Source organism: Gavia stellata, chromosome 6 (assembly GCF_030936135.1).
Source record: "Gavia stellata isolate bGavSte3 chromosome 6, bGavSte3.hap2, whole genome shotgun sequence".
Classification (NCBI taxonomy): Eukaryota; Metazoa; Chordata; class Aves; order Gaviiformes; family Gaviidae; genus Gavia; species Gavia stellata.
The window spans coordinates 53844157-53869451 of record NC_082599.1 but is presented as its reverse complement, the minus strand read 5'-3'; the positions used below and the strand labels follow the sequence as shown (position 1 = coordinate 53869451).

General features: G+C 42.9%; 1 protein-coding gene across 1 annotated transcript in view; it reads left to right on the top strand.

The window, feature by feature from the left end:
• NPSR1 (neuropeptide S receptor 1) overlaps positions 1-24668 on the top strand; it is a 60959-nt gene extending 36291 nt beyond the window's left edge. The window contains exons 3-9 of the mRNA XM_059819083.1: positions 4617-4720; positions 5069-5162; positions 9946-10147; positions 20028-20104; positions 22092-22181; positions 24278-24458; positions 24575-24668. Of these exons, the coding sequence (XP_059675066.1) occupies positions 4617-4720; positions 5069-5162; positions 9946-10147; positions 20028-20104; positions 22092-22181; positions 24278-24458; positions 24575-24668 (842 nt within the window). The remainder of the gene's footprint in view (positions 1-4616; positions 4721-5068; positions 5163-9945; positions 10148-20027; positions 20105-22091; positions 22182-24277; positions 24459-24574) is intronic.
• The last annotated feature ends 627 nt before the right edge of the window (positions 24669-25295 follow it).

Sequence of the window (25295 nt, the reverse complement as noted above, 5' to 3'; positions counted from 1 at the left end):
GCCTAGGAACATTCATCAGTGAAAGAGCACAAGCACCTAATGTGCAAGCCACCAGCTTAGTAAGGAGCAGTGAGGGCACCAGTAGTAATGAGGACACTGAGGTTTACAGCGATGTATTGGCTACATTGGTTTCCAATAGCTGACTTTTACTACTTAGGACATCAATGATGTAATCCAGTGACACGCATCGAGGTGTAGGCTTGCCAAAAGCAACCAGGGAACGTGTGATCTGCTGAGATCACATAGCTGAAATCAGCTGACTTCTAAACACCGTCCTCTATCACAGCGATTCAAATCACATGATGAATAAGGATTTCAGGACACTGTGATCATGGCTGTAATTGCATCTGAGATGATACGTGGGTGAGGAGGATTCATCTACCAGTGACTGAAGCTCTACTGGTAATTCATGATCTATGCATCAGATTTATAGCACTGGCACACTGGGGCTTTGTGTGAAAGGGGGATTGTAGGCTAAAGCGATGTTGTGAAGGTGTGAAAAACATGAAGTCTAATTATTGCGGCTGTGATGAGTGGCAAGATAACAGAATAATGAGCAGCACATTCATTGCCTAAATCACTAATAAAGGTTTTCACCAGGTACTTGTAGCGCTGGAGCAGGGAGGACACAAAGCAAGAAATGTGCAGGTGGGACATTCTGGGCAAGAAGTGAAGACAGTGCTGCTAATCGATGGAGCGTGCATGTATGCTTAACCAGTTAGCTGACTAGAGAGTGAATAATAGATGTGTAACAGAAAACGATGCACAGAAACAACAGATTAGAGTCTATACAGCAGGGAGCAGTAGCACAAATTCTTTGTCATAATTTGTAGGTTTGCTGCATTTTTCCTGCATGCTGTCTGATCACCTGCACGAGGTACATTATTTACTTGGTGTCCCTATGTAAAGTAACATGTGTCTGCGTGACAAATCCTCTAAAGATGTGCAGTTGGGTCAGACTGAGAGGAGAGTCTGGTCCTTTGAAGAGATGGGATAAGAAACACCCTCTGGAGCAGGCAGTAGAAGAGCGAAGGAGTGAGAAAAGTTGGTCTGGTGCTTGGTAGGATCGAAAAGACAAGAGAGATTTCTGAAAACTGCAGAGGGCACGAGGACGTTGTATGGGAGAATGTTCCTATAATTAAAGGGTATTGAGAAATCTGGCTAATTTGGCACGCACGCACAGCTGGCTGCATCTGCTTTGGCACGCACATGTGTGTTGTGCTCAGGGGCACATGCTCGGAGGAGCGCGTGCTGAGCCCTTCGCAGGGATTCGGAAACTCAGCACAAAGAGCTCTTAAAATGTACCGCTGGGTGAGAGGAGCTAAGACTGCTAGCACAAAGAAGCTGTGAAGTTTAAACCTTGCTTAAAAGCCTCCACAGTCACTTGAAAACCTCACTCAAAGGCTTTCAATGGAAAGACAGTTTTGAGTCATCTTTAAAGCTCCCAAAGCGCTTAAGGCTGTAGCCTTACTGGTAGGTAATGCCATGCAGCGGGAACAGACCTGTAGCATGATGAAGATGGAGCTGATATCCACGCTGTGCATTTGGGGGGGTGGTCTGCTTCAGCCGAGTAAACCCTGCCATGGTCCCTCAGACGGAGCACTGGCTGGCAGCTGCATGGCGTGGGGTGCATGAGGGACACCCCTGGAGAGCACCTTCGGGTCGAGCATCAGCTGAAGCAAAGGCTCATTCCCCTGCAGCCTCTCCATCACGTGAGCCAGTGAAGCGGAGGCCATCCGCAGGTTAAAAGACGCACTCCTGATGCAAACTAAAAAGCTGATGTGGGCATACGCTGGATGTGTGCTTCTGGGCCTGCCCAAATTGCTTACACCCAGCAGGCAGCTCTACACCCAGCGTCCCGGAGACCTCTGGGACACTGGCCCACGTCTCACCTCACCTGCAGGGTGCACCTCCAAAGCACTCTCTTAATGCCTTGGAAAGGAATGGCAAAATGGTGGTGAGAAGAGGGAAATGAGGAGACAGCTGAGGTGCCTTCCCTTCTCCCTCCCTTTCCTCTAGAGAGCACCGAGATGGGTAAGAGGGAGGGCAGCCCCCGCGCCCTCCTCCTCCAGAGCAAAGATGAACCCCATTTACCACCTGCTTGGCGGATGCTCAGACCATCAAAAGCTGGAGGATACCCTGAGGTGAAGCTCTATTGATGTGTATTACTTTGAACCAATGAATATTTCATTACTGGAGAGAGAGAATATGAATCAATAATTCAGGAGTAAGGAAAGAAGAAGGGATGGGTTGAACCACTGCTGGAGGATGCATTTCACTTTTTGAAACACTTAAACTCTGTGGCTTCTTCAAAGACCACCTTAATTATATACACCTACGATCTTTTTAATAAAGTCTTAAAGCCACTATACTCATCGCCTTACTCATACCCTTGCCCCATCACTCTAATCAATGAGCAACTTTTGACATCAGGTTTCAAACCATGATTTTCTGCTGCCTTGGGTGGGCGTGAGAGCAGAGACCGCAGAAGTGCTGGTTGGAGGGGGCCTTCTGGAGGTCCTCTCTGATCCAGCCTCCCTCTGGAGGCAGGGGAAGAAAGAAGAGAGAGAAAACGAGGTTGGGAAACATGGGGAGAGGAAAGAACAAACCAGAATTAATTGAACGATAAAGTCATGAGGAGGGAGGAAATGTAGTTACATGCAACAGCAACGACATTTCTGTTCTAATTTCTTTTCAAAGTGAGCCTTGAGCAAAAAAAGGAGATAAAGGATTGAAGAAAAAGAAGAGATAAAGGATTACTGATACAGAAAAAATAATCCTAGTTTTCCAGTGAAGCAAAACAAGTTGCTTGTTCTAAAGCATTAAGCTGAGATCTCAATTTCCAGAAGCAACTGGAATTTCTGTAATTTCAAAGGAGCTAGAAGAAACTCATTTTGCCAAACCCATACCTGTTTGCTTGGAAATACTGTTTCAAACCATTTCCTGTTCAAGAAAAAAAATGTTTTGAAATTGTTGAAATATCTTTTTTCCAAAAACATACATTTTAAACCAAAATCTTCTGATATGGGGGTTAGAATGCCTTCATCACAGTAAACTTTAGCAATAGTTTTCAAATGTGTAGAATGGTAATATAAAAATTAAATATTTTACCTCATGACTCTGATTTTTTTAAATACAGATTGAAGCTATTTCTTCATATTACTTGTTTTTTTCCTGACAAATCGCACAAAATGTTTTCCCAACCTGCTCTCTCCCTTTGTGGTAATCTGTGCAAGAGCAACATGCTGTGTTACTTGAAGCGGCAGAACACTGGATTGATGCACATTTTCTTCCATGGACAGCACTTAAAATGTTTATCCTGTCCTACAGGGAGAGAACCTTTTTATTATCTTGGTTTTAAAGACAAAACTTAATATCGCCCATATGTACAACAGCAGTACCAGCTTTTGCAATTCCTTTGTAAAACTTGCGTCATTGTGAGTGCTCATTTTTTCAGTAAGAATCAGAACAAAGGCTGGAAAATATCTCCTCAGATTTTCTAAAAAAAAAAAAAAGAAGAAAAGATGGCCTGAGGTGTGTGTATTTTGGTGAATGAAGACTACAGGAGAAGTACAGGCATAAGTAGGTTAACTTTAAGCTGACAGGGCAGGGTTAGTCATTAAATAATTAAGTTTGTGAATAAATCCTGACAAAATTTCCACTAACTTCAGCAGCATTTGGATTTCACCCCAGGTGCTTTTGCAGGAGACATATTTCTTTTTACAGTGAAATAAAAGACAAAATAAAAAGGACATTAAATAGTTCAGTATTTGGCACAGCTGGGATCAAGCCAACACACTTAGATACTAACCTACAGCTTCTCAAACACCATATTTTATCCACACCTCGGGGAAAACCTGGGGGCCCTTAGCAGGTGGTGGTGAGCCCGGCACGCTGCAGGACGAGGCCCATCAGGCAGTGTCCTCCATGTCTCTCATGGACGAGCCTGAAACGTTCAGGTGTATGTGGGATTGACACCCATAGCTGATCTTTTTATGTAGCTCTACTCACAAAAAGCAAATTGTTATTTGAGGAGGAATTGCTCTCAGCGAATTGTAGGCAGCTTTTGGTGTAGATATAGACCAGGACCTAAATCCAGCCTAGGGCTGATGTGTCCATCTCCGCTGGTCACCCCACCTCCCTTTATAAACAACGGAAAGAAAAAGGCTCTTTAAGGATGGAGCTCATCTGACCAGTTTGCAATGCCAACCCGGACGAACCGCAGCCCAGAGGGCAGTGGCAAGTCCTGCTCATGAGAAACCAGCTGTGGGCTCCAACACTTAGCGGAATCTTGCCTCGTCTGTCTGAATGGATTGGTGCTAAATTAAGAGAACAAGAAAATAAATACACAAAACTGTAAGTGTTTTCTGAGGCTTTCCCAGCTCCTCTAGCATCCTGGGCTGACCAGCCATGGCATGGCTGCCCTCAAGACCTGGGGAGCTGGTACGTCCCAAGAGGTCATACCTGCCTCTGTGGCTCACCTGCAATCATGTATTCTTCACACAGAATCACTAAGGTTGGAAAAGACCCGTAAGATCATCAAGTCCAACCATCAACCAACAAACACCACCATTTTTTGCTTCTTTTAATGCTTCTTCAGTTAATTTTCTCTGCAGATTCATTCACGGGACTCATAAACATAATGACTGACATCATTTGGCGCTACACTGGAGATTTCATGGCTCCTGATATTGTTTGCAGAGTCGTTCGCTACTTCCAGGTATAGAAACCTTGTGCTCCCCTGTATGCCCAAGCTTGCATGGCTTTGTCTCCCCACAGCAATAAACCCTGATAAAAATGCTGTATAGACATTTTTCTAGCATCAGAATCGCTAAATGCTGAAAGTGTTCATTTAAAGTTGAAATACTTTTAATTAAAGCATATGAAATCTTTTAAATTTTGTGGACAAGATAAAGGAAAAAGATCTGGGTGAAAAAACAAGGGGTTTTTTCTTTTTCTTTTTTTTTTCAGTAAAAGTTTTCAAATATTCCTAGTTCAGTGATCTCGCTGACATTATTTTCTGCAATAAATGTGTCTCAACTGCTGCCTCCTATGCCTTCTGCCCCAGGTGGTCCTTCTATATGCCTCGACTTATGTCCTCGTGTCACTAAGCATAGACCGGTATCATGCCATAGTTTACCCAATGAAGTTCTTGCAAGGAGGTAGGAGAATTTCTGTACTTTGCTATTGCTATGGATACTATTGGATAGTTTTTTAGTTTCAAAATTCTTAACCTTGTTGCCATGAATTATTCATTCCTGCTGTAGCAACATTTGGACTCAGTTTTCCAAATGGCAAAGGAGCTGTGGTTTTGAGATTTATTAAGCTGCACTTAGCCCTCAGCAGTTTTCATAAGCATTGTGTTAGCAAAGAATGAAATGACATTTAAAAAGTATAGAGGTTTTCATTATCTTCCAGCATTTTGAGAAGGTTATTATGGGCAAAAGCTATCCCTCATAAAACTATACTGACTCTAGGAGCCACAACAGCTGTATTGTCTATTTTTTCACACCAAAAAATAACTTGGATAGAGAGTGCAGTACTGAGAATTCACACAATAGTTCGATAAGAGAACTTAAAAACTTATAACATACAAGTTTGGATATCTATTGTTTCTTGTAATTTCTTCTATTTGTTATTTTTACGGCACTGAAATATATCCTGGCTGCTTAGCAGTACAATTTAAAGAACATGGTTTCTTTCCTACAGAGCCTAAAGTGGGACATTAAGTATGTTGCACTGAGTGAATAAACAGAAATAGCAGGTGGGGAGGAAGGGGAACAGTTACAAGAACCATGAGGCCTGGAAGAGGCACTTTAATCAGATGCAAATATCATTCTTGTTTTGGAGTAATGATGGCTTTTGACAGCCTGCTCTATTCAGGGGATCAGATTAATGGCCCTTTCTTGCCTTAAAAACGTATGAATCAATCACAGCCCAGGCAGCGGTGCAGCTTTGGCAGATGTTAAGGTCTGAAAACTTCAAATACTTTGTGAAATTTAGCCTCATATTCCCCAGCGTGCAGACCAACTGTTTTGGACCGGGAGGATTGATATCAAGGTTTTATCAGCATGCTTTGGGACGTGCGGCGTGCTCTGCAGCTCCTGCTGACGTTGAGCCGGACTGGGGAGGGCTCATAAACCACCTGAAGAACAAACTGCCAGCTGAGGCGGGCGAGCTGCAAGACAGGCTCGCTGACATTTCGTCTTCATACGTGGTACAGGAAAAGCAGTGCTTGTTAAACTACCGCCTGGGCTTAGCAAAGAGTTTGGTGGTTAATCTCTGCAAACCACTTCGAAGTTGAAAAAAAAAACCCCACCAAACCACCTCAAATCTTTATAAAAGCCTTTTTGTAACTCAGTCCCATTTCCTATACCTGTACCATCAAGTTTTTTCTTTTCTTTTTAAGACTGGAGAAGAGCAGACATTGCACCCAGCCAAGGGGCAGCAGAGCCATCAGCTGGGTGTAACTTTTGGGGGGGAAACAGGCCACGAGCAGAGGCGACGTTGGCAAAGCCCACCTGCCTCTGGCAAGGGCTGACTACACACTGATGGACAAGCAAAGACCATGTTCAAAGGGAAAAAGCAGGCAGCTGTAAACTCAAAAGAACTATGTAGAGAGGTATATTTACCATAGCAACTTCCTGGAATATACATAAATATTCACTTTTTGCACCCAGCTATTCCTAGCAGAAGCGTTGGGGCGAAGGGGGGGTGGGGGGGTGTGGGGGGGGTGGCTTTGAAATGCCGTCTTAGCTATTCTACAGGCAGAGAACAAAGAGATTTACAAAACTTTGTCATTGGTGATGATACAGAGAAACTTTAAAAACAGTTCTGAGTCAACTTGTGGCAAATTTCTTTCCAAAATGAAACACTCATCCCCCAAAATCCTTCAATCAAGAAACAAAAGAGTTGTTTCTCCTTACCAATTTTAAAAATTATGTTCCCATGTAGTCTTGAAATATCATTTTGGAAAAAATATCAAACATTTTGCTTTGAAAATGTCAAACAATTTATTTTTTTTAAATTGTGGTTTAGTTACTAGCCTCAAGCCATGTTAAAAAGCATTTGCAATGAGCATGTCTTCTAAGAAAACAAACTTCAGCAGTTAAATATTTTATACTCACTTTGTGAATACATAAATGACCACAGAAAGTGCAGGGTGTGGAAGAATTATACGTTCTAATCCTAACACTTTTACTGTATGAGGTACCTAATTCAATAACCAAAAATGTCATTTAAAAAAATGTAAAATAAAGATTGAAAAGAAAAGAAACTGAGAAGTTATAGCAGAAGACATTTTATGAATATTTCACCATGATGAAAAGGTATATGCAAACAGTACACAAACTAAGCAACAGGCGACCACAGAAATGCTTAAGCAAAAGACAAAACCCAAGCAGGTGTCAATTGTCCCTCGCATGGCTTTGGGCTGCAAATGACGCTAAAGGCCATCAGATCAATGAGATTCTGGAACAGCTCGCTCTCTCTGGATTTAAAACCTAATTTTAAAATGGCACTCACTTCATAGAAGGCTTGCATAGCATTGCTGTTCGTGGTAGCGGGGAGCAAAACTCCTCGCAAGAGGCACTTCCCTGCCACATGTTGCCGGCAGCGGGCAGATGTGCACAAAACCACTGCCGCAGCGCAGGGATGGCGGAAGCGGAGCAAAGGGGACGGTGACATGAAAACGTCCTTTAGGAAATTCTGTGCCAGAGCTCACGACTGAGATTCCCACTCCAACCCTGGGTGTCAGTCTTGACCACCCCAGTGTAAATAACTTTACATTTAAAGAGCAATATTGTTTTTAAAGGAAAATACTGAGACTGGCTGAATAGAATATCATATTTCAAAAGCTGTTATTTCTTTGATTCCATTTATAATTTATATAGTCCTAGTTATATGATTTGCTGGCATTTAGAGCATGTTAGAGCATTTACAAAAAAGACATAAAAAAACCCTGCTTCTGAGGCAGCCAATTAACATTAGTCTGATAAAACAAAAATCTACCTACTTAGATACTATCAGTGCCCTGTAAAGCCCTTTAGACTAGCAAGACCATATTCTACCAAACACGAGGGACATTTTATAAAACACAAAGATAAAATACCACTCTTTGCCCAATCCAAATTGCCCACTTCTCTTCAAATTAAGGGCGTCGCTACACAGTGCAAAAAGTAAAGTATATTATCCAAGTATGATCTTTTCCCCTGAGAAATAGACACGTGGGCCCCACTGAGGCTTGTATGTGTGTAGTTTAAGTAGCTAGCTCACAATCGAAAAGCTCTTTCTGTCAGGAAATATTTTATGAAACTTACTCTTAATATTCCTTTTGCTAAGTTTATTCCGTTATGCTTTGGGAAACTTTACATTTCTCCTTCGCCTGTGCAATATTTATAGACTTAATCTAACCCTCTCACTTAAATAGATGTCATCAGAGTTCCCTTAAGCCCAGACTGTATTTTGCTGAACATGGGTAGCATTTAAAAATTAGCAGGATAAGTGAATATTTGCAACTGATGTTTTATAAAGTATAAAATTACTTTTTTTATGTTTCTCCCACACGCTTTTGTATTGTTCTTTCAGCTTCAAGGAGGAAAGACGTTCTTCTTGATATGTATAATTTAAAGTGATTTTCTATTTCACACACAACCTCGGGTATTTTGTAGGACAATAAAGTATTTCAACACCAAAGCTTCCCAGATCAAAAAATCTGTCCCCATCTGTTCCTCTCGCAATCTGACTCAGGGAGGAATAACTGCTGCTGAGAATCACTGGTACTCCACAGAGCAGCCGCTTTTTCACCACACTTTTCGGCTAGAGCTACCTGGATTTTAGCCAGAAGATGCAGATTTGTGAAAATGAAAGTCTTGGGGCTGTTTGCTCCAACCCATTGATTTTTCCAAAATCCCATGGGTGCCACCAAGCACCATTTGGTTTCCCACCAGTTTTCTCCCCTTGGCAGAGAAGGAGGCCAGAAGTCAAGGGGAAGCAGTAGCCCAAACCTGCCAAGCTTTTTGGGATCCTTCAGCTCCTGATCTTCACCGTGAGGTCCAGCAGGATCTCCTGATCGATGTCTGCTGTGGCAGATAAAACAGGGCTGAGCATTTGAGCACCAGCCCACCTTCTCACGGTTAGCAGTCCGCCCTTGGCATGGCTTGGGCATATGCCCTTCAACAGGAGCTGGGTTTGGTCCCTGCAGTGATGCAGGAGATGCCCGGCCTTTCCAGGACCACGTTTCTTTGGGGCAGCAAAGTTGCAGCTGGAATTAAAGGCAGCTGGTTGTGCAGTTTTGTTCCGATCCTGAACTGAGGCATTTTCTCTTTCCTGATAGGAAACGTTTTGCGATCTTCCTCACTACAAGGTGCATTAACATGTTTAATCTCCATTCCAAGGAGGACATTTCCCCCACCAGTACAACCAATACGCTCCAACCTAGTTTATGTTTTAAGCAACCCTTCCCAGTCTCAGCCTTCCTCTGTTATCTATAGAACAAGGGATCCTTCTTCTTTTCCATCCCTGTGTCCTCCTACTGACCGCCGCTTGCTGTGACGGGGTCAGAGCGCGCAGTAGGGCAGGCCTGCGGTCCTTTGCGTTCGTTCACGATGTTGCCTCGGTGGCATAGAGGAACCATTTACATCTCATGTTTCTGACTTGCTGACCCTGACCAGTGCCTTTCTCATAGCGGTTCAGACTCAGTGGGCCTTAGCATCTTTAAATAACACAGGTAAAATACAAGCCCGTAACGACATGACTTTTTATCATGAGAAAGAGATTAAATCCCCATTCCCCTCTGCAGTCCTTTCAGCATCAGCCGGCTGCAGCCCCAGATTCCCTTTCCTCACCCAGTTTCCTCCTCCTCCCTGTCTTTCTATCAGTGCTGCTATAAGGGGCCAGTTGTGCCAGCACCCCCGTTAACACCATCTGTTTGACTCTGTTGCACAGAAAGACAGGCGAAAGTTCTTATTGGAGTGGCCTGGAGCCTCTCTTTCCTGTTTTCCATACCGACTCTGATTATTTTTGGGAAACGGCAGCTCTCCAATGGGGAAGTGCAGTGCTGGGCTCTCTGGCCTGATGACTCCTACTGGATACCCTACATGACGGTCGTGGCTTTCCTGGTGTACTTCATTCCTCTGATCATTATCAGGTGAGCCTCAACCGCAGATGTGAGCGTGTGGTGAAAGCTGTCAACTGTGCAATCAGCGTAATGCTTTAATTTCTACTCATTCATTATGATTTCATTTCCACACCTGTCTTATAGCTGCTTCTGTTTTTATCACATAATGCACAGGTCGCTGTACTTGCCCTGGGTGTTCTCCATGATGTATTAATAGCCAGAAACATTTTCTCTGAAAAAAGGACTGAATCTCTGTGTGTCCACTTATCTCCACAGCTTCAGGCTTGAAACATATCTTTATAAATCCAGTATGAATGTCTAGCTATTATGACAAAACATAATTTTAATAAAAGGACAGGAAACCACACTTAATGCTAATTAAACTAAAATTAACTTAAAGTGCTCTCAAGCTTTGTAGTACTAGAAGAGTGTTTCTTCACCAGGATAGGAAAGAAATCTCCAAGCATTTGAAGCTGCCAACCACTCCTAAAATACAAGCAAATAAAATTCATCCCATTTTGTAATGGGACACCTGAGCTGCAAATATTTGAGACTGATTTGCCCAAAATCACAAAGATGATTGGCAGCAGAATCTATTTTAAACTGAGGTCAACCAATATCCCAGACTGTGCTTAGTGATCAGTGAATTTTATTGCCTCCCTCTGGGGCGCTGCCATTAGCTGCTGTTAAACAAAAATTATCTAGCCATGAGGAGCTACTAATGCAAAGGAGCAGTCAAAAACTGATGTGGAAGGGGAGTGAGGCTTCTCAACTGCCTTGAAAGGCTACTGGTGGCAATAACTCATTCTCTGAGCCCTTTCCTTTCTTTCCCTTTTATTCTCTTTCAGTAGCAAGGTTACAATAGGATTTCTTGGAGTCCATCTCTTCTTCTTTGAGGCAAAGAAGACTTGCTGGGACTCCTTTTTTTCCCCATGATTTGGTGACATGCTCTTTGGGCTGTGAGAGGGGAGCTATGTTTGCATGTCCCTTGGACATCGCTCTTGGTCCATCTGCTTTTCCAGCAGGTGATGAGCCACGAGTCTCTGTTAGCACCCTAGGTGAGAGTGGGGTGGAGGGGCTGATCTTTTCTAGGTGATGATGACAGGGCTGGATACATAAGCTAAATAGTAAAGACCGTGTCGTGGGTTTAGCTCCTTTCCAGTTGAGTTGTGCCTTGAAGTTTCTTAACTGTTTAATCACAGACATTAAGTTCTGCAGCTTCTAAAGGCAACAAGTTTATCTCTCACAGAATCGAAACCATGTGGTGCTTGAACTCATTTAGCTGACTTTTTGATATGGATTCAACATTGACCAGTGTTGCTCCCTAGAGAGAGAGGACGATTTTTATACTTTGCTCATAACACAACAGTTTGCTAAAACCTTCCATTTTTGTGCCAGATTGCACAGATATGACAAACAGAACTGTGAAAAGTTCTCCTTAAAGGAAGGACATGATAGCAATAGAGAAAAACTACTCCCAGATTGTCCAATTGCTCTTCCTTCCTCAACAGGTTCATTTCTCTTTGTATGTTTTCCTGTATCTTAAAACCAGCCTAGTTTTCAATAAACCAAAAAATATTCTTGGGAATATGTAAATAAAAATGTGGGTGGATCTGCAGCCCAGCACTAGCAGCGAAAAGAATAAACGCATAGAGAAGAGACAAAGAGTGATTTAACTGTGCAGGAGAAATGGCTCTAGAAAACTTTGAGGCTGCCTGTTACTATGAGAGGAGTTTTATTACGAATTTTCTCAAGTAGCTAGCCGTTAGGAAATTCTAGCCAGCGTCTTAAGTGTTTTAGGAAAAAGGCCTGTAGCCTGCCCAGTTGTCAGTTATTCCACAGGTGTGTGCAACATCTCTTTCACACTCAAACTTACAGATTCGCATGCTTTCTATTACTGATCAGCCACTCCTTTTTACATGGCATATATACTTGTTTAGCAACAAAAGACAAGCTACATAGCAACAAATTTTTCAGAGCTGCTGACATTATGTTCTCCTCTTCCCTGCCAAAGGAAGATATTCAAACCAGATCAGCTCTGTGACTTGCTTTACAGTAAATCCCCAGAAGCAAGAAGGCAATGAAGACATGAGGGAAAGGGAAAGGCAGTGAAAATGGCATTTCATGAGATTGCCCTGACAGCTGAGACATGAATAAAGCATCCTGAAATTTTTGTGGCTTTAGCCTTAAGTGACTTTCACACAAGAAGTTTATGGCAGGACAGGAACTTAGAACACTGTCCTCGGAGCCACGGGGCAGAGCGGTGCCCATTGCCTGCCCAAACACGTTCCTGGTTTCAGTGTACACTAACACAAACGCTCCCACGTCCTTGCCAGCAGAAGTCAAATTCTGGACAGATCCTAAGCGGTACCAGGCACTGCGAGGAGGGAAGGGGGGTGAGCCAGGGAATGATTTTTTTGTGCCCATTTATTTCTAGTTGTCAGTGATACTATTTTCTTTAGAATAGAGTAGATTGTCTAAAACCACATAAAAGGAGGATTACCATCAAGGAAGGTCAGCAGAGACATTATGAACAAATGCCATGCAGTTTGGAAAGAACTGGTTATTTTTTTAGAACATTTTTTCAAGTTTCAAGCATACAACTGAAGGTTGCAACTTCCCAGCTGATGCATCTGTAAAACATCTGTCAGCATAACCTCAAGGCGTGAAAACTATTTCTTTAAAATTTCTTGGCAGTCCAGGAGTTTAAAGCTAATCCACCTAATGCGGCTGCAGCATATAAATACTCTGGTAAGCAGTTTGCAGCTAAAGAATGGCAGGAATGGCTGTTAATGTCTGCAGAGACTCGATTTCTCTGCAAAAGTTTTTGTTCCATCAAATACTTTCAGATGCATGGTAGGTTTCATGACACACAAGGTGCTGTTTCAGAAGGGTGAGTGAGAGAGATCACATATACTATAGTTGTGTGTTACTCTGTCAAAAGATTAATTATAAAAATGAGAGGTGTTATTTAGTAAATGAAGGAAGACAGTGATTTTTTTTTTAATTTAATGGCCTTTTGCTGAAGACGTTATTAAGGAAAGGCCATAACATAATAATGGAGAGATGATCCATAAATGTGGGGCTGAAAAGTCAAGGACCAGTATCTAAGAAGCCGGGAATTAACATCTTTGTTGGCGACATGGACAGTAGGATTGAGTGCACCCTTAGCAAGTTTGCCAACAACACCAAGCTGTGTGATGCAGTCAACATGCTGGAGAGGTGGGCCTGTGAGAATCTCATGATGTTCAACAAGGCCAAATGCAAGGTCCTGCACATGGGTCAGGGCAATCCCAAGCACAAATACAGGCTGGGCGGAGAATGGATTGAGGGCAGCCCTGAGGAGAAGGACTTGGGGGTGTTGGTTGATGACAAGCTCAACGTGACCCACCAATGTACGCTTGGAGCCCAGAAAGCCAACCGTATCCTGGGCTGCATCAAAAGAAGCGTGACCAGTAGATCGAGGGAGGTTATTCTCCCCCTCTACTCCACTCTCGTGAGACCCCACCTGGAGTACTGCGTCCAGCTCTGCGACCCCCAACACGAGAAGGACATGGACCTGTTGGAGCGAGTCCAGAGGAGGGCCACGAAGATGATCAGAGGGCTGGAGCACCTCTGCTATGAAGACAGGCTGAGAGAGTTGGGGTTGTTCAGCCTGGAGAAGAGGAGGCTCCGGGGAGACCTTACAGCAGCCTTCCAGTGCCTGAAGGGGCCTGCAAGAGAGCTGGAGAGGGACTTTTTACAAGGGCGTGTAGCGATAGGACAAGGGGTGATGGCTTTAAACTGAAAGAGGGTAGACTGAGATTAGATATAAGGAAGAAATTCTTCACTATGAGGGTGGTGAGGCACTGGCACAGGTTGCCCAGGGAAGTTGTGGATGCCCCAACCCTGGAAGTGTTCAAGGTCAGGTTGGACGGGGCTTTGGGCAGCCTGGTCTAGTGGAAGGTGTCCCTGCCCATGGCAGCGGGGTTGGAACTAGATGATCTTTAAGGTCCCTTCCAACTCAAAATGTTCTATGATTCTATGTATATGAATAAACCAGAAGCCAAGGCACGTGCTACACTTACTGAGGAAGTGAGGCAAGGTGCACAGAGAGAAAGAATAAGACCTTTTCTGTAATAATTAATTTTGTTTGCACAGCTACTTTATTTTCTCTGCCTAAGCACTCTGATTTAGCTGCATGGCAGGTGCCTGACACAATGTGGGACACTGGCTGGCGGAGTTAATTCTTAATTAGTTCTGCAGCCTGAATCTGCTGAAAACCTAACCTCTAGAGCAAAGCAGTTCACTGATGACAGCACTTTTTCTGGCGCAGATCCTCCGAAGTGCATACAAAAGATAAAATTTTGCTTTTCAGGTGCAGGACTTAATTCGACACTAGATATGCCGCTTTGGCTGAGCAGTTTTCACTTGCTACAGTCCAGGTACCATCATCTTTTAAGCTTCTCTCATCCATCCCTCAGCTCTCTCGGCAGAGCTGATTTCACATGTTCCTGACACAGCCCTCAACTAACTCACAGGTGTTGTGTTATTTATAACACCAAAGCTCGTGGAATGAATTATTTAGCTGATAACCTTATGCTCAGTCTGGAAAACCCTTCCACCGACAAGCTAATCCCCCAGACATGGTGTGAGTAAACCCCAAAGCCAAAACACGAACCAGAAGAAAACAACAATCTGTCTCTTTTTTCCTAATGTATATATAAAAAGGCAATCTATGAACAAAACTGCAACAGCCCTGCAAGATTTAAATACTTGGGAGGTCTGTTCCCACCACTTCTTCACAACTGGAGAATCAGCAATCAGTTATCAAACAGCTGGTGGTTTGGTGGCGAGTTTTTTATCTGATTATAATACAAACAAACAAGACCTGAATAATGAAAAGAGAATGAAAAGCTGTGATTAGATTTTTAACTCAAGTGTGTGGTTTTCTTTGAGAGCTGAGAAAAGGGGAGAATATTTCTTCTTTTCAGGTTAAAGTTCCCCTCTTCCCCACTATCTCAGTGTCAGTCAGGGAGAGCCCCAGATCCTACATCAGGTTCTTCTTTACAGAAGGGCCTGTTCTTCATTCTTACTTAGACTAATCTACCACTTTTTCTGCAGTTGATATTGTCAACCTACCAAAACCCAGAAAATTCAGAAAAATTAATTAGGCAACCTGCAGTAATTAGTTCTCTCCTATTCTGGGACAAGTGTCATCAGCTATAACCAAAGCCATTTGTCCTACGCCAAGATATGCCAAGCAAAGCTCAAACAGTACCTGTGATAGTTGAATACCTCTGGGGCATTGCTGAACAGAGGTTAAATATGGGTCAAATCAAGATTACAGACTTCTCTCCCGCAAATATTTGCACCTGGGCCCCTCAGGTGCTGTGATGTGGAGACAGGAGAGATACTGGATTTCTATTCTGTATCCCTACTCTGTGCCAAACCATAATTGTATTCTGACACTTAAGTATCCAGAAATTCAGAGTCTTTTAATTGTTATTCGTGATTGACAAATATATTTTTTATATTTTAACCTGACAAATGTAATACATCGGCATTTATCTAATATAATTCCAAATTCAGATTAAAAAGAATTGCAGAAGTTCCTCTTGAAGCACAGAGGAAAAAATATCCATCTGCTGTTTAAAATCAAAACTCCAAAGAGAACATTTGCTTTGGAGCAGCAGAAAAATAATTAGAAGAGAAAACCCAGAATCAGCTAAAAGGAAAAATATGGAACTAAACCCAAGGCATTGCAATGAAATAAAAAAATAGATTAAATAAAAGGTATTTGTCTGAATTAAATCAAATAAAGGGAATAAAAATACCATTAAAAAAATACCAAAGGTCATTTTTTGAGCTTGATTCAGCGAGCACAATCTTTGTTGTCTGCAATTTCCATTTCTAAAGAAAAAAGCCTAGGTCTTGCACATATGTTCTAAAATCTGTCCATCTATTCACTTCCCCATTACACATGCCTACAATGGTTTGTTCAGATGAAGTTACATATGCCTTTTGTCTTTGGATAAATAGTGCTGTAAATTAGCTACAATAGAATCTAACGCAGCTGCATCACTTTGTACAAATAAAGTACAAAGAACAATAGGCAATGCTGGGTGATAAATACAAATAATTAGCAGGGAGCTTAGGTGTATTTTTTGCCATGGTAAAGGCTCATTTTACTAGCAAATACTGAGGCTGGGTGGGATGCTATCATAATGCAATAATTTATTTTTTTAAAAATGAAAATCTGTGTTTAAAGAGTGGGCAGATCAATAACTCTTATGACTGTTAATATCAATACATAGCTTTACCAGAAGACATTTTATTTTCCAAAACAAAAGTGATCTATGAATTAAAAATAAAGACTGAGTGGGACTATTCACTGTAGCATTTGTATGACTAACCATAAGTTAGTTATTTACATGGACAAAGAATGCTGTAATTACCAATGGGGTCATATTTAACAACACCATTAACTAATAACATGCTACAATGAACATGCATCTTAGTCCTTCAGAATTTGGATCAAGCTAAATTGCTTTTGGAGAATCAATGAATTTAATTTGCTGAGATACATCCATAGTCTGAACCATATTCTTGTATTTTCCTGCCACCTCTCCAGATACGCATCTTATCAGAGCTAGAAAAATCACTGCATTTTCAGATCAACAGCATGTCCTTTCTATCCTGTGGTCTTCAAAGCCTGAGCAGCTCCTTCTCAAAAAGGCTTGGATTATTTTTCTGTCCAGGTTTGACTACCCCACCTGAGCTATTTCTTCCCTTTCTTTAGTCTCTCACCTGCAAATAATGGGCCACAACAACTCATATAGTATTTTAATATCATAGTATGCACTAAAATGACTGCAGCACATGTTTATATAGCCCCAAGGAATCCCCAGTAAGGGCTGGAAGACCATCGTACTATGCATTTACAGACACAAAGAAACCCGACAACATCTGGACCTAACAAACCACACATCACATCTCCCAGTGCTTTCAGTGGAGACAAGACCAAGCAGCATGCAGGCATGTTACCTGTGTTGGAAAATGAGGTTTGTAGCAATGTGTATGGTGTGCTTTTACATCTTGGCAGTGAAGGCTGAGTAGCTTGATGTCGAGAGGGAGGAAACAGATCATGATAAGGTCAGAATGGTGCAGACCATTGCCAAACACCCTCCTGTCCATCTGAATACCAGTTTTCATCTGTCCCCTGCTACTCTTTGCTCATCTGCCACTTCATTCCATCACGTGGGAATTTCTTCCCACCGTTGGAGATGTCCTCCAGATGCCTTTTACAGAAAGAAAGATGCATTCTGAAAAAAACCTGCTTTTCCCTTGTAAGAAAATACAACTTCTGTTCTGTAAGAGCTCTCTTTTTAGTGTTGTGGCTTTGAAACACACACACAGATGCCTTTTATGATCTTAATCTTTGGGTGACACATTTCTGGAAACTCCAGTTTCTTAGGTCCATGCCAGCATAGCTGGGGAAAAAAAAAAGATTAGGCACTAATAAGATCTGGAGCCCCAGAGAGATCAAAGCATAGAGGCATAACTGTGGCTGGCAAAACAGTTGCCGGGAAGTGTACCCAGTACGACAAGTGACTCGTCCTTCCTGACACCCTCCCTGAGCAGCTTTACACCGCCTCTGGTCCCCTCCCGATAAAGAAGGCTCCAGCAGATCCAGCTATAGAGAAAAGAAATCCACCAATACAAATTCACTATGTTGGCAGCTCTTTAGAAGACACTGGATTAAACCAGGAATTAAACTTTCCCCTGGACTTCTAAAATTAAGGGTTCAAATGAAACAGCATGTCATCTCCTATGTGAAATGCCAAGTGTATTCCCGGGCCTGGCTTCAAGTCACTCGACTGGTGCATGAAGAAGACAGCTGCGATAGCTGCATCCAGTGAAAGGGATGCTCCTACCAGACTCTGCAGCCAGGAGGGCAGGACTCCTGGGGTCAGAGGGAAAGCCAGTGAGGAGTCTGACTTCGTAATCCAATCCTTGTGGCACTTGGCTGGAAGGAGGGAGTCTGAGTATTTTGACTATAGAGTTAGGCTCCTTCGACCTGATGCTTAGGCAATGCTGAATGTGTCCTGCTGCATCAGAAGGGGTATTGTTTCAACTGCAATTAAAAAAGGTCAGGCTAGAGATAGCAGGCTAGGGAGAAAAACAGAAACAGGACTTTTAGGAGCTGGATGGAAATTTTCTTGAGATAACAACAATAATCGTTATAATAATACATTCTTATTCACTGGAACTATCAAAAGAGAAATGATACATGCATTTTCCACCATTGTCAGTACAAAGTACAAAGGAACTCTGAAGTGCACCAGCTGATAAATAAACAGGTTCTTGAAAAGCCAGGAGATAAAAAGAAAATGTTCAAGTCACCTGGGAGCCATGCTGGGCCTTTGAAGGGATTAAGGAGGGCAAGCTGGAGTCCGCGGCAGATGCATGCAAAACCCTCGCTATTGCTCTGCTGCACAGCCCGGACTGCACATTGAATTTCCAGCCCTCACCTACTGATCCTGGAAACCAGATGGCTCAAACTTTCACAGACAGGAAACCTCCAAGGCACACAAATACTGCCTTTGCAAGCGTGTCTAGGAATTGAGGGTGCCATAAGAAAGGCTTGTATATCAGTCTGAAAGCTATAATAAGAGTAATGTCTCTTCTGGTAATAAAAAATAACCACATGATAGTAAGGCATATTTTTGTCTCTATAAAACATCCTGAAATAATCTCCCTTGTTGCATCTTTTTCACTGAGTCACCACTAAGGTTTATGGCAATTAATGGTCAGCTGCCCCAGGCCCCCCAAAACACTGCAATGTATTGCAAACAGCACACGACGACTTCTATTATGATGCTTGGGTTTTATATCAGGAAAACAGGTCAACCTGAGTGCCTTAGTTGAAATATTTTAAAATTATTTTTGTCATCCTTAACAGACTAAAAAAGAAAACACCAGTCAAAAGTATGCTGTTGCTTAGTGATTTTAGCTGCACGTTATGCACACTTGCAGGAGAAAAGGTAGACAAAGCAAGGCCTCGTATTTTTTTTATGTAACTGCTGAAAAGGTAACATCCTTATCCAGGATGTGGGTTCAAACAGCTCTTCAGCTTGAAGGAATTATTTTTACCTATTCTATATTAAATAAATAGAATTCCAGATTTGTTATCGCCTAGGGAAAGATCATTACTAACCGAGGTCCTTATGGACCAGAGCACTTTTCATCTTTCGCGTTGAAAGTGAATGTATATTCTCCTCTAAATACGCAAATTGCGGTGGATCTGGTTTTGAATCATCTAACTCTTCCTATCTACCTGATAAACCTGTCCTCCTCGATTTCCATCCCAGGACCTTGAGACCTGAAAGAGAGCACCTCAGTATCTAACTTCATTTCTCATGGATCTTGCCCCTATCGAATTCCCCAGGGTACTGTTTTATTTGTCAGCTTCATACTCACAAAATAACACCAAAACAGAAGCGTACACACAGCAAAACCAGGTCCCTCCCCTTGCTTCCCCCATTTCAGAGCTAGTGTCCTGGGGCTGGTACCCAGGCAGATTTGGCCTTGGCTAGCTTAAAATCCCCAGCAAACTCTTGCCTGCGAGATCTTGGCCAAATCACTGCATTCCTCTGAGCCTCAGATTTGACATCTGCAAAGCCAGGACAATGATAACGAATTCCATGGTGAAATCTCTTCAGATCTGCTTCTGAAAAGTACTACGGGAGAGTCATATTTTGTTTATTACTGTTGTTGTCATCATTATTATTATTATTCCTCCTATGCAGTCCCGTCATCTCTATGAGATCCTTAGACATAGATAAGTGTATTCATAGAGCACGAATGACTGGGATGTCAGTTAAATTTACTGTGCCTCATAATACCAATGACTCTTTCCTTTCTGTAGTGTCATATACTCAATTGTGATTCGAACCATCTGGATGAAGAGCAAAGCTCAGGCTGTCGTCATATCCAGCTACCCTGGTGAGTCTCAGCACACACATATCTCCAGCCTCATGATTTGAATCTGGCCAGTCCTCCCAAATTTGGGAATGCCTGAACATGCAGCGTTGCATTGGGCCCCCATCACTGCGGTGAGAATGGGTTTTCTATAATTCCTCATTCATAACTCTTTTCTACATTATTTACCTTCTTTCCTTTGACACTAAATCCCCTTTAGAGAAATGATAGGAAACAGCTGCGAGAAAAGAATCAAAAAGTAAAAAATCCTTATTTTAGAACTCAGAAGCCCTATTCCCAGAACTTTGCCCATTTCCAGAGTAATTTTTTTCTACAATATACTTAGATAACATTTTGCTGTGCTTCCACATGCCCTTGCAAGTCTGGATTTTGGTCAAGCTCAGAAATTCCTGGCTACGAAAAGCCATAAAATGAGCTGAGCTTTCCACCCCAAGTCCATAAACATTTTTGGACTGTTCTGACCTATTTTGGCAAAAAGCACAAACCGTTTCAAGATCCTCACTTGTCAGCTGCCTTTCCTATTAGTGATGAAGAAAAGTATGTTCATCGATGCTAATGTGTTTTACAACACAACTGGGAGAGCACACCACCAGTTAGTGGAGCCAAGTGGTGAGTGGAAACACATCAAACCACGGGGACCAAGTTGCTGGTACTTGCCTGAAGCAGGATCATGGATCATGTCTGATACAGGAGGAAGTGTCCTAATGTCATGTTGCACATATTCAGATATCCTTCTGTCATAACCTGACATCTGTCAACGATAATCTAAGATTTACTTCCCCTTTGAAAAGCTTGAGCAGGACTGATTTCTAATGATCCTGCCTTCATGACACAATCAGTATTAGCTAGTCTTGAAAAAAAAAAAATGGCATTCTCCTCATCCAGGAGGTATATTCTGCTCTATAAGTCACCAAGTGATTTCCACTAATATTACATATGGACTAATTTCAAGCTTCTACATGGGATGTTTCACTGATAACAAGCCTACATTAATTTTATTTAGGTTTTTTTCTTTACAAATTACACAGCCTTGATATGCTGTTTTTATAAGAGGAGCAATAAGTTGTGTACACAGAGTTATTTCCAATTACATGAATCAAAATTCCAGTCCTAAGTTTGGACTACAAGAGTTTAAAGATGTTTTGATAAAAAATGACCTTCTTGTGCATTCACTATGATGAACCTAATTATTCTGACCCAGCAACACGAACAGCTAATTGACACTAATAATGAAATCAGGCATATTATTGCAATCATGCTGGTACTGTTACTCAAATACAGAACTTGATTCTCAGAGACATTAGTGTGACTTCAGAGGAAATGAGATCAACCAGCCTTGGTGTGAGACTTGAATAGAATTTGCTTCTCAGTTCAAGCCACACTTCATTTCTGAAAAGCTAGTCTAACAGCGTTTCGTATTTCATTACTGAGTCAACGTGGAGAGTAAAATGCATGACTGATTATCCAAAGCATCAAGAAGAGTAAGAGGTTAAGGGAATGGAGTATGTAGCTTTCAAAAACCTTCTGACTGAAATGCAGTTAAAAGTGAACAGGCAGTCAGTTTTGCCAGGTTGTTTCTTGTCTTTTCTTAATTATAGCTGCCAGTTCCTCTCAGAAAATGTCTCCTATAACACCACTCTGGTTGCGTTTTTGTAGCTGTGATGGCACATGGTTTTTATTAGACGAATACAGTTGGGCACACAGGCAGTGGTTTTCCTGACTAAGTGTTGAGGATCAGGAATACCCAGCTGCCACAGTGCTTCACGAATATCTCTTCTGCTTACATTTCCCCTTTTGATTTTGGGTGGCTCAGGTTTTGAGTGTCCAACTTGAGCAGGCTTGCAAGTGTCCGAATTTCGGGAACTACCGAGCCCCTGCCTGACACCAGGGAAGGATGGGCTACGTATCGCTGTCCTGCCTGCGGAGGCATGCGCTGGCACATCCGCACAGCAGCCCTCCTTTTTCACTAGCTGAACTGTTCTTTCCCCAGGTGGCAAAACCTCTGCTGGCTACACCAGTCGTGGGTTCATATCCAGGGCAAAAGTGAAAGCGATCAAGTACAGCATCGTAATTATCCTCGGTAAGTGAGAAGCCCCAGGGCTGGTAGCTGGGGAGGATGCTGACGTTAGGAAGCTGGTCTTCCTCAGCTCCCTCTGTCATTAGTGGATAAAGTGCAGGAGATGGCTCAGAGGAGGAGCTTTACTTAGACCCCCTGACTTGCCTTCTGACCTTGTCCTCCCTTCTCTTCTGTCTGATGGGCTCCTATTTTAGGCATCTGACATGTGCCTCCAATGAAATGATACGCACATATCATAAAGAAAGTAAAGGAGGGACATTGCCTAAAAGGAACAAAGGAAGGGGTCATCTCCTTCCCATCTGGACTGCCAAAGACTTGGCAACTGAGTTGTCTTTTAGGCTTAGAGACTATGTACGGCATGTTAGCTGCTGGGGCGGTGCAAGGGAGAGGAAGGAGAGGTAAGGGATGCAGAGCAACTGAATTTGATGTCAGAAGTGTGTTGCTTGCCGAGGTGGGAAGAACAAGCTCTCCTTTCCCAACCAGGCAGCAGATGACTCAGTGCAGGTGTCCTCCGTCTCCTGGGGAGATGACATTATCCTGATGGAATTAGGAGGCTGACATTTTATCTCGATAAATAAAGGCAGCATCACACAGCACTTGTGATTAGCTCCTGGAGACAGGCAGGAATGTGACCGAAGCCATTTACTCCCGAGGGCTGACAGCCCCTACCACTGAAAAAGAGATCACTCCTCTTTCCAACGCTACACAAAATCCAGATTGGATTATATTGTGATAATAGCTACCGCTGAGGTGCTTAGCTCACTGTTCAGCCGTAGCGTCTGCAGACATGAGAGAGGCCAGTGTGATTCAAGCTTTTCAGAAGTCCAAGAACAGCTTCTCTGTGTCTGAACTTTTCTGTGTGGCAATCAGAGAAAGCTTTTGTCAGAAACAGCTATCACAACACCATCAGATGTCCAGAGCTCACCTGGATGCTCAGTATTTCAAAGGACCTTGATAATATTAGGCACCCAGCATCTCTTGACATGCAGGCATGGATTTCTTTAAAGCCACTTAAAATTCTGCGTAGTCAGTGCTATGATCTATATGCTGACAATGCATATTGTTATTTTGCTGGTATCTGTGCATAGACACTGCTGGTTTGGTTACTCTAGAAAGCAGGAGGGGAGTTTATCTCTTCCTTGCACATTCAGTGAACGCTCGGCTAACTGCCAACTTAGAAATATTGATTACTGCAACAAGAAAGCAAGCACGGGGTCACTCCGCTGTCTCATTTGGGTCAGGGAGAGATCACGTGCATGATTTCACAGGTACCTGTATGTTTGCTAGTCAGGTACTTATGGCTTAGTTGAGTGAACTGCCTGTCCCAGTGTTTCCATGTAAATCTTTAATCAAAAGCCTTTGTGAAAGGAGATGACATAGAAATTTGTGAGGGACAGATTCACTCCCTGTGTCTGCAAATAAAGGTAAATCTCTGGCCTTTATATTTCTACCACCTCTGAACAAACACAGGGGCTATGAACAATGCAGTCCTTTCTTCCCTTCCCCAAATTAATCTCTCAAATTGCAATATAGGAATTAGAAAGTTTTTCTGCACGCTCCACATACACAGCACCTCCAACCAGCATGCCAAATGATATGTTGGTCTGCCGTAATGTGGCATGAAAGGGTGTCATTCCTTGCTCCTGGGTGTCTAAGAGCCCTTTTTTAATACGTGGCTGTGACAGGCAGCGCTGTCACGGAGCGGCACTTTGGTGGTGTGTACATTTAGATTGGCTGCTCACTCAGGGGACCGTTAAAAGAGCACTTCACTATAACTTATGATGCTTTAACTGGCTAGCTATTTACCCTTTATGTGTTGTGTAGTGTTCAAAAGTGCCTCGGTATGTCTAGAGGGAGCACTCTAAACACTTAGAGGAGCACACATAATATATTTTATGGGCATTAAAATAAAAATAAAGACAAATAAAAGCACAATCTAATAACTATTCTCTTAAATACGACCCTGAATAGGGAGAGATTTTTTTTTGCATGAACAAATATTTATGTGTGATGACAGTCTCTCTATGCGTGTGTGATTACCTCCCTAAATAGCTAAACTATCTAATGTCAAGCTCTTCCTCTCTCTGTGTCTCTTGCAGCATTTGTTCTCTGTTGGAGCCCTTACTTTCTTTTTGATATCCTGGACAACTTCAACATACTCCCTGAGACCAAAGAGCGCTTTTACGCGTCCGTGATCATTCAGAACCTGCCAGCCTTGAACAGTGCCATCAACCCCCTCATCTACTGCCTCTTCAGCAACCGCCTCTGCCCCCCTTTCGAGTATCGCTCCTTTACTGTCACGCTGACTACCCCCTAAGAAGGGAGGGAACACATAAACACAGTCCCTAAACCTGTTTTCACCTGTTTTAATTCTGACCATTCCTTATTTTCTTTAGGGAAAGAAGAACACGAAGGCCAGCGGGAACTCTCCGGGACAGGAGTAATGGAGGGCAGGAGATGCAGGTCCTGTCCAAACCAGAATACATCTAGCATGGGCGATGCCCCAGAAAGCCACTCTGGGACCTGTACTGAGGGAAGCAGAGGTCCCCCACAAGCCCTGAGCACCGTGAGCTGATGGACACTGACTGGAAAGAGCCCGCACCTCGCTGCTGCTGAGCACTGCACGTATTTGGGATCGGCACTGCAGATGCAGCCATCGCGCACTCCTGGTGCCAAACTCAGTCCAAGGGGGTTGCATGCCCCTGTTGTGAGGGCTCATCTGCTTTCAAGCAAACTGTAATGTATATGTATTTCGAATGGCAAAAAACAATGTAAGTGATGTCTAGTCAGAGTCTTCTCTCTATTTTTCAGGAGTCGCTAAAAGACATCTACTCTGCCAAATGGCTCACAAAACTGATAAAGAGTATTCACAAGTAATTACACAGCAGGGGTCCTAATTAAAATGAAAACATCGGCACTTTTCCAATGAGAACACACCACCATCACTCTATGTAATTATAGGTGGGGGGGTTTCATACACAACCACTTAGGAAATGATACCCAGAGAAGAGGGGACTGAAGGGCTGGGTTACTGCCTCCCACCTCTCCTGGCCCCTCTCCTCAGCTCACACCAGTCCTCCCAGCCGCGCCGAACCTGCAGCTCGCCCTCCCCTTCCC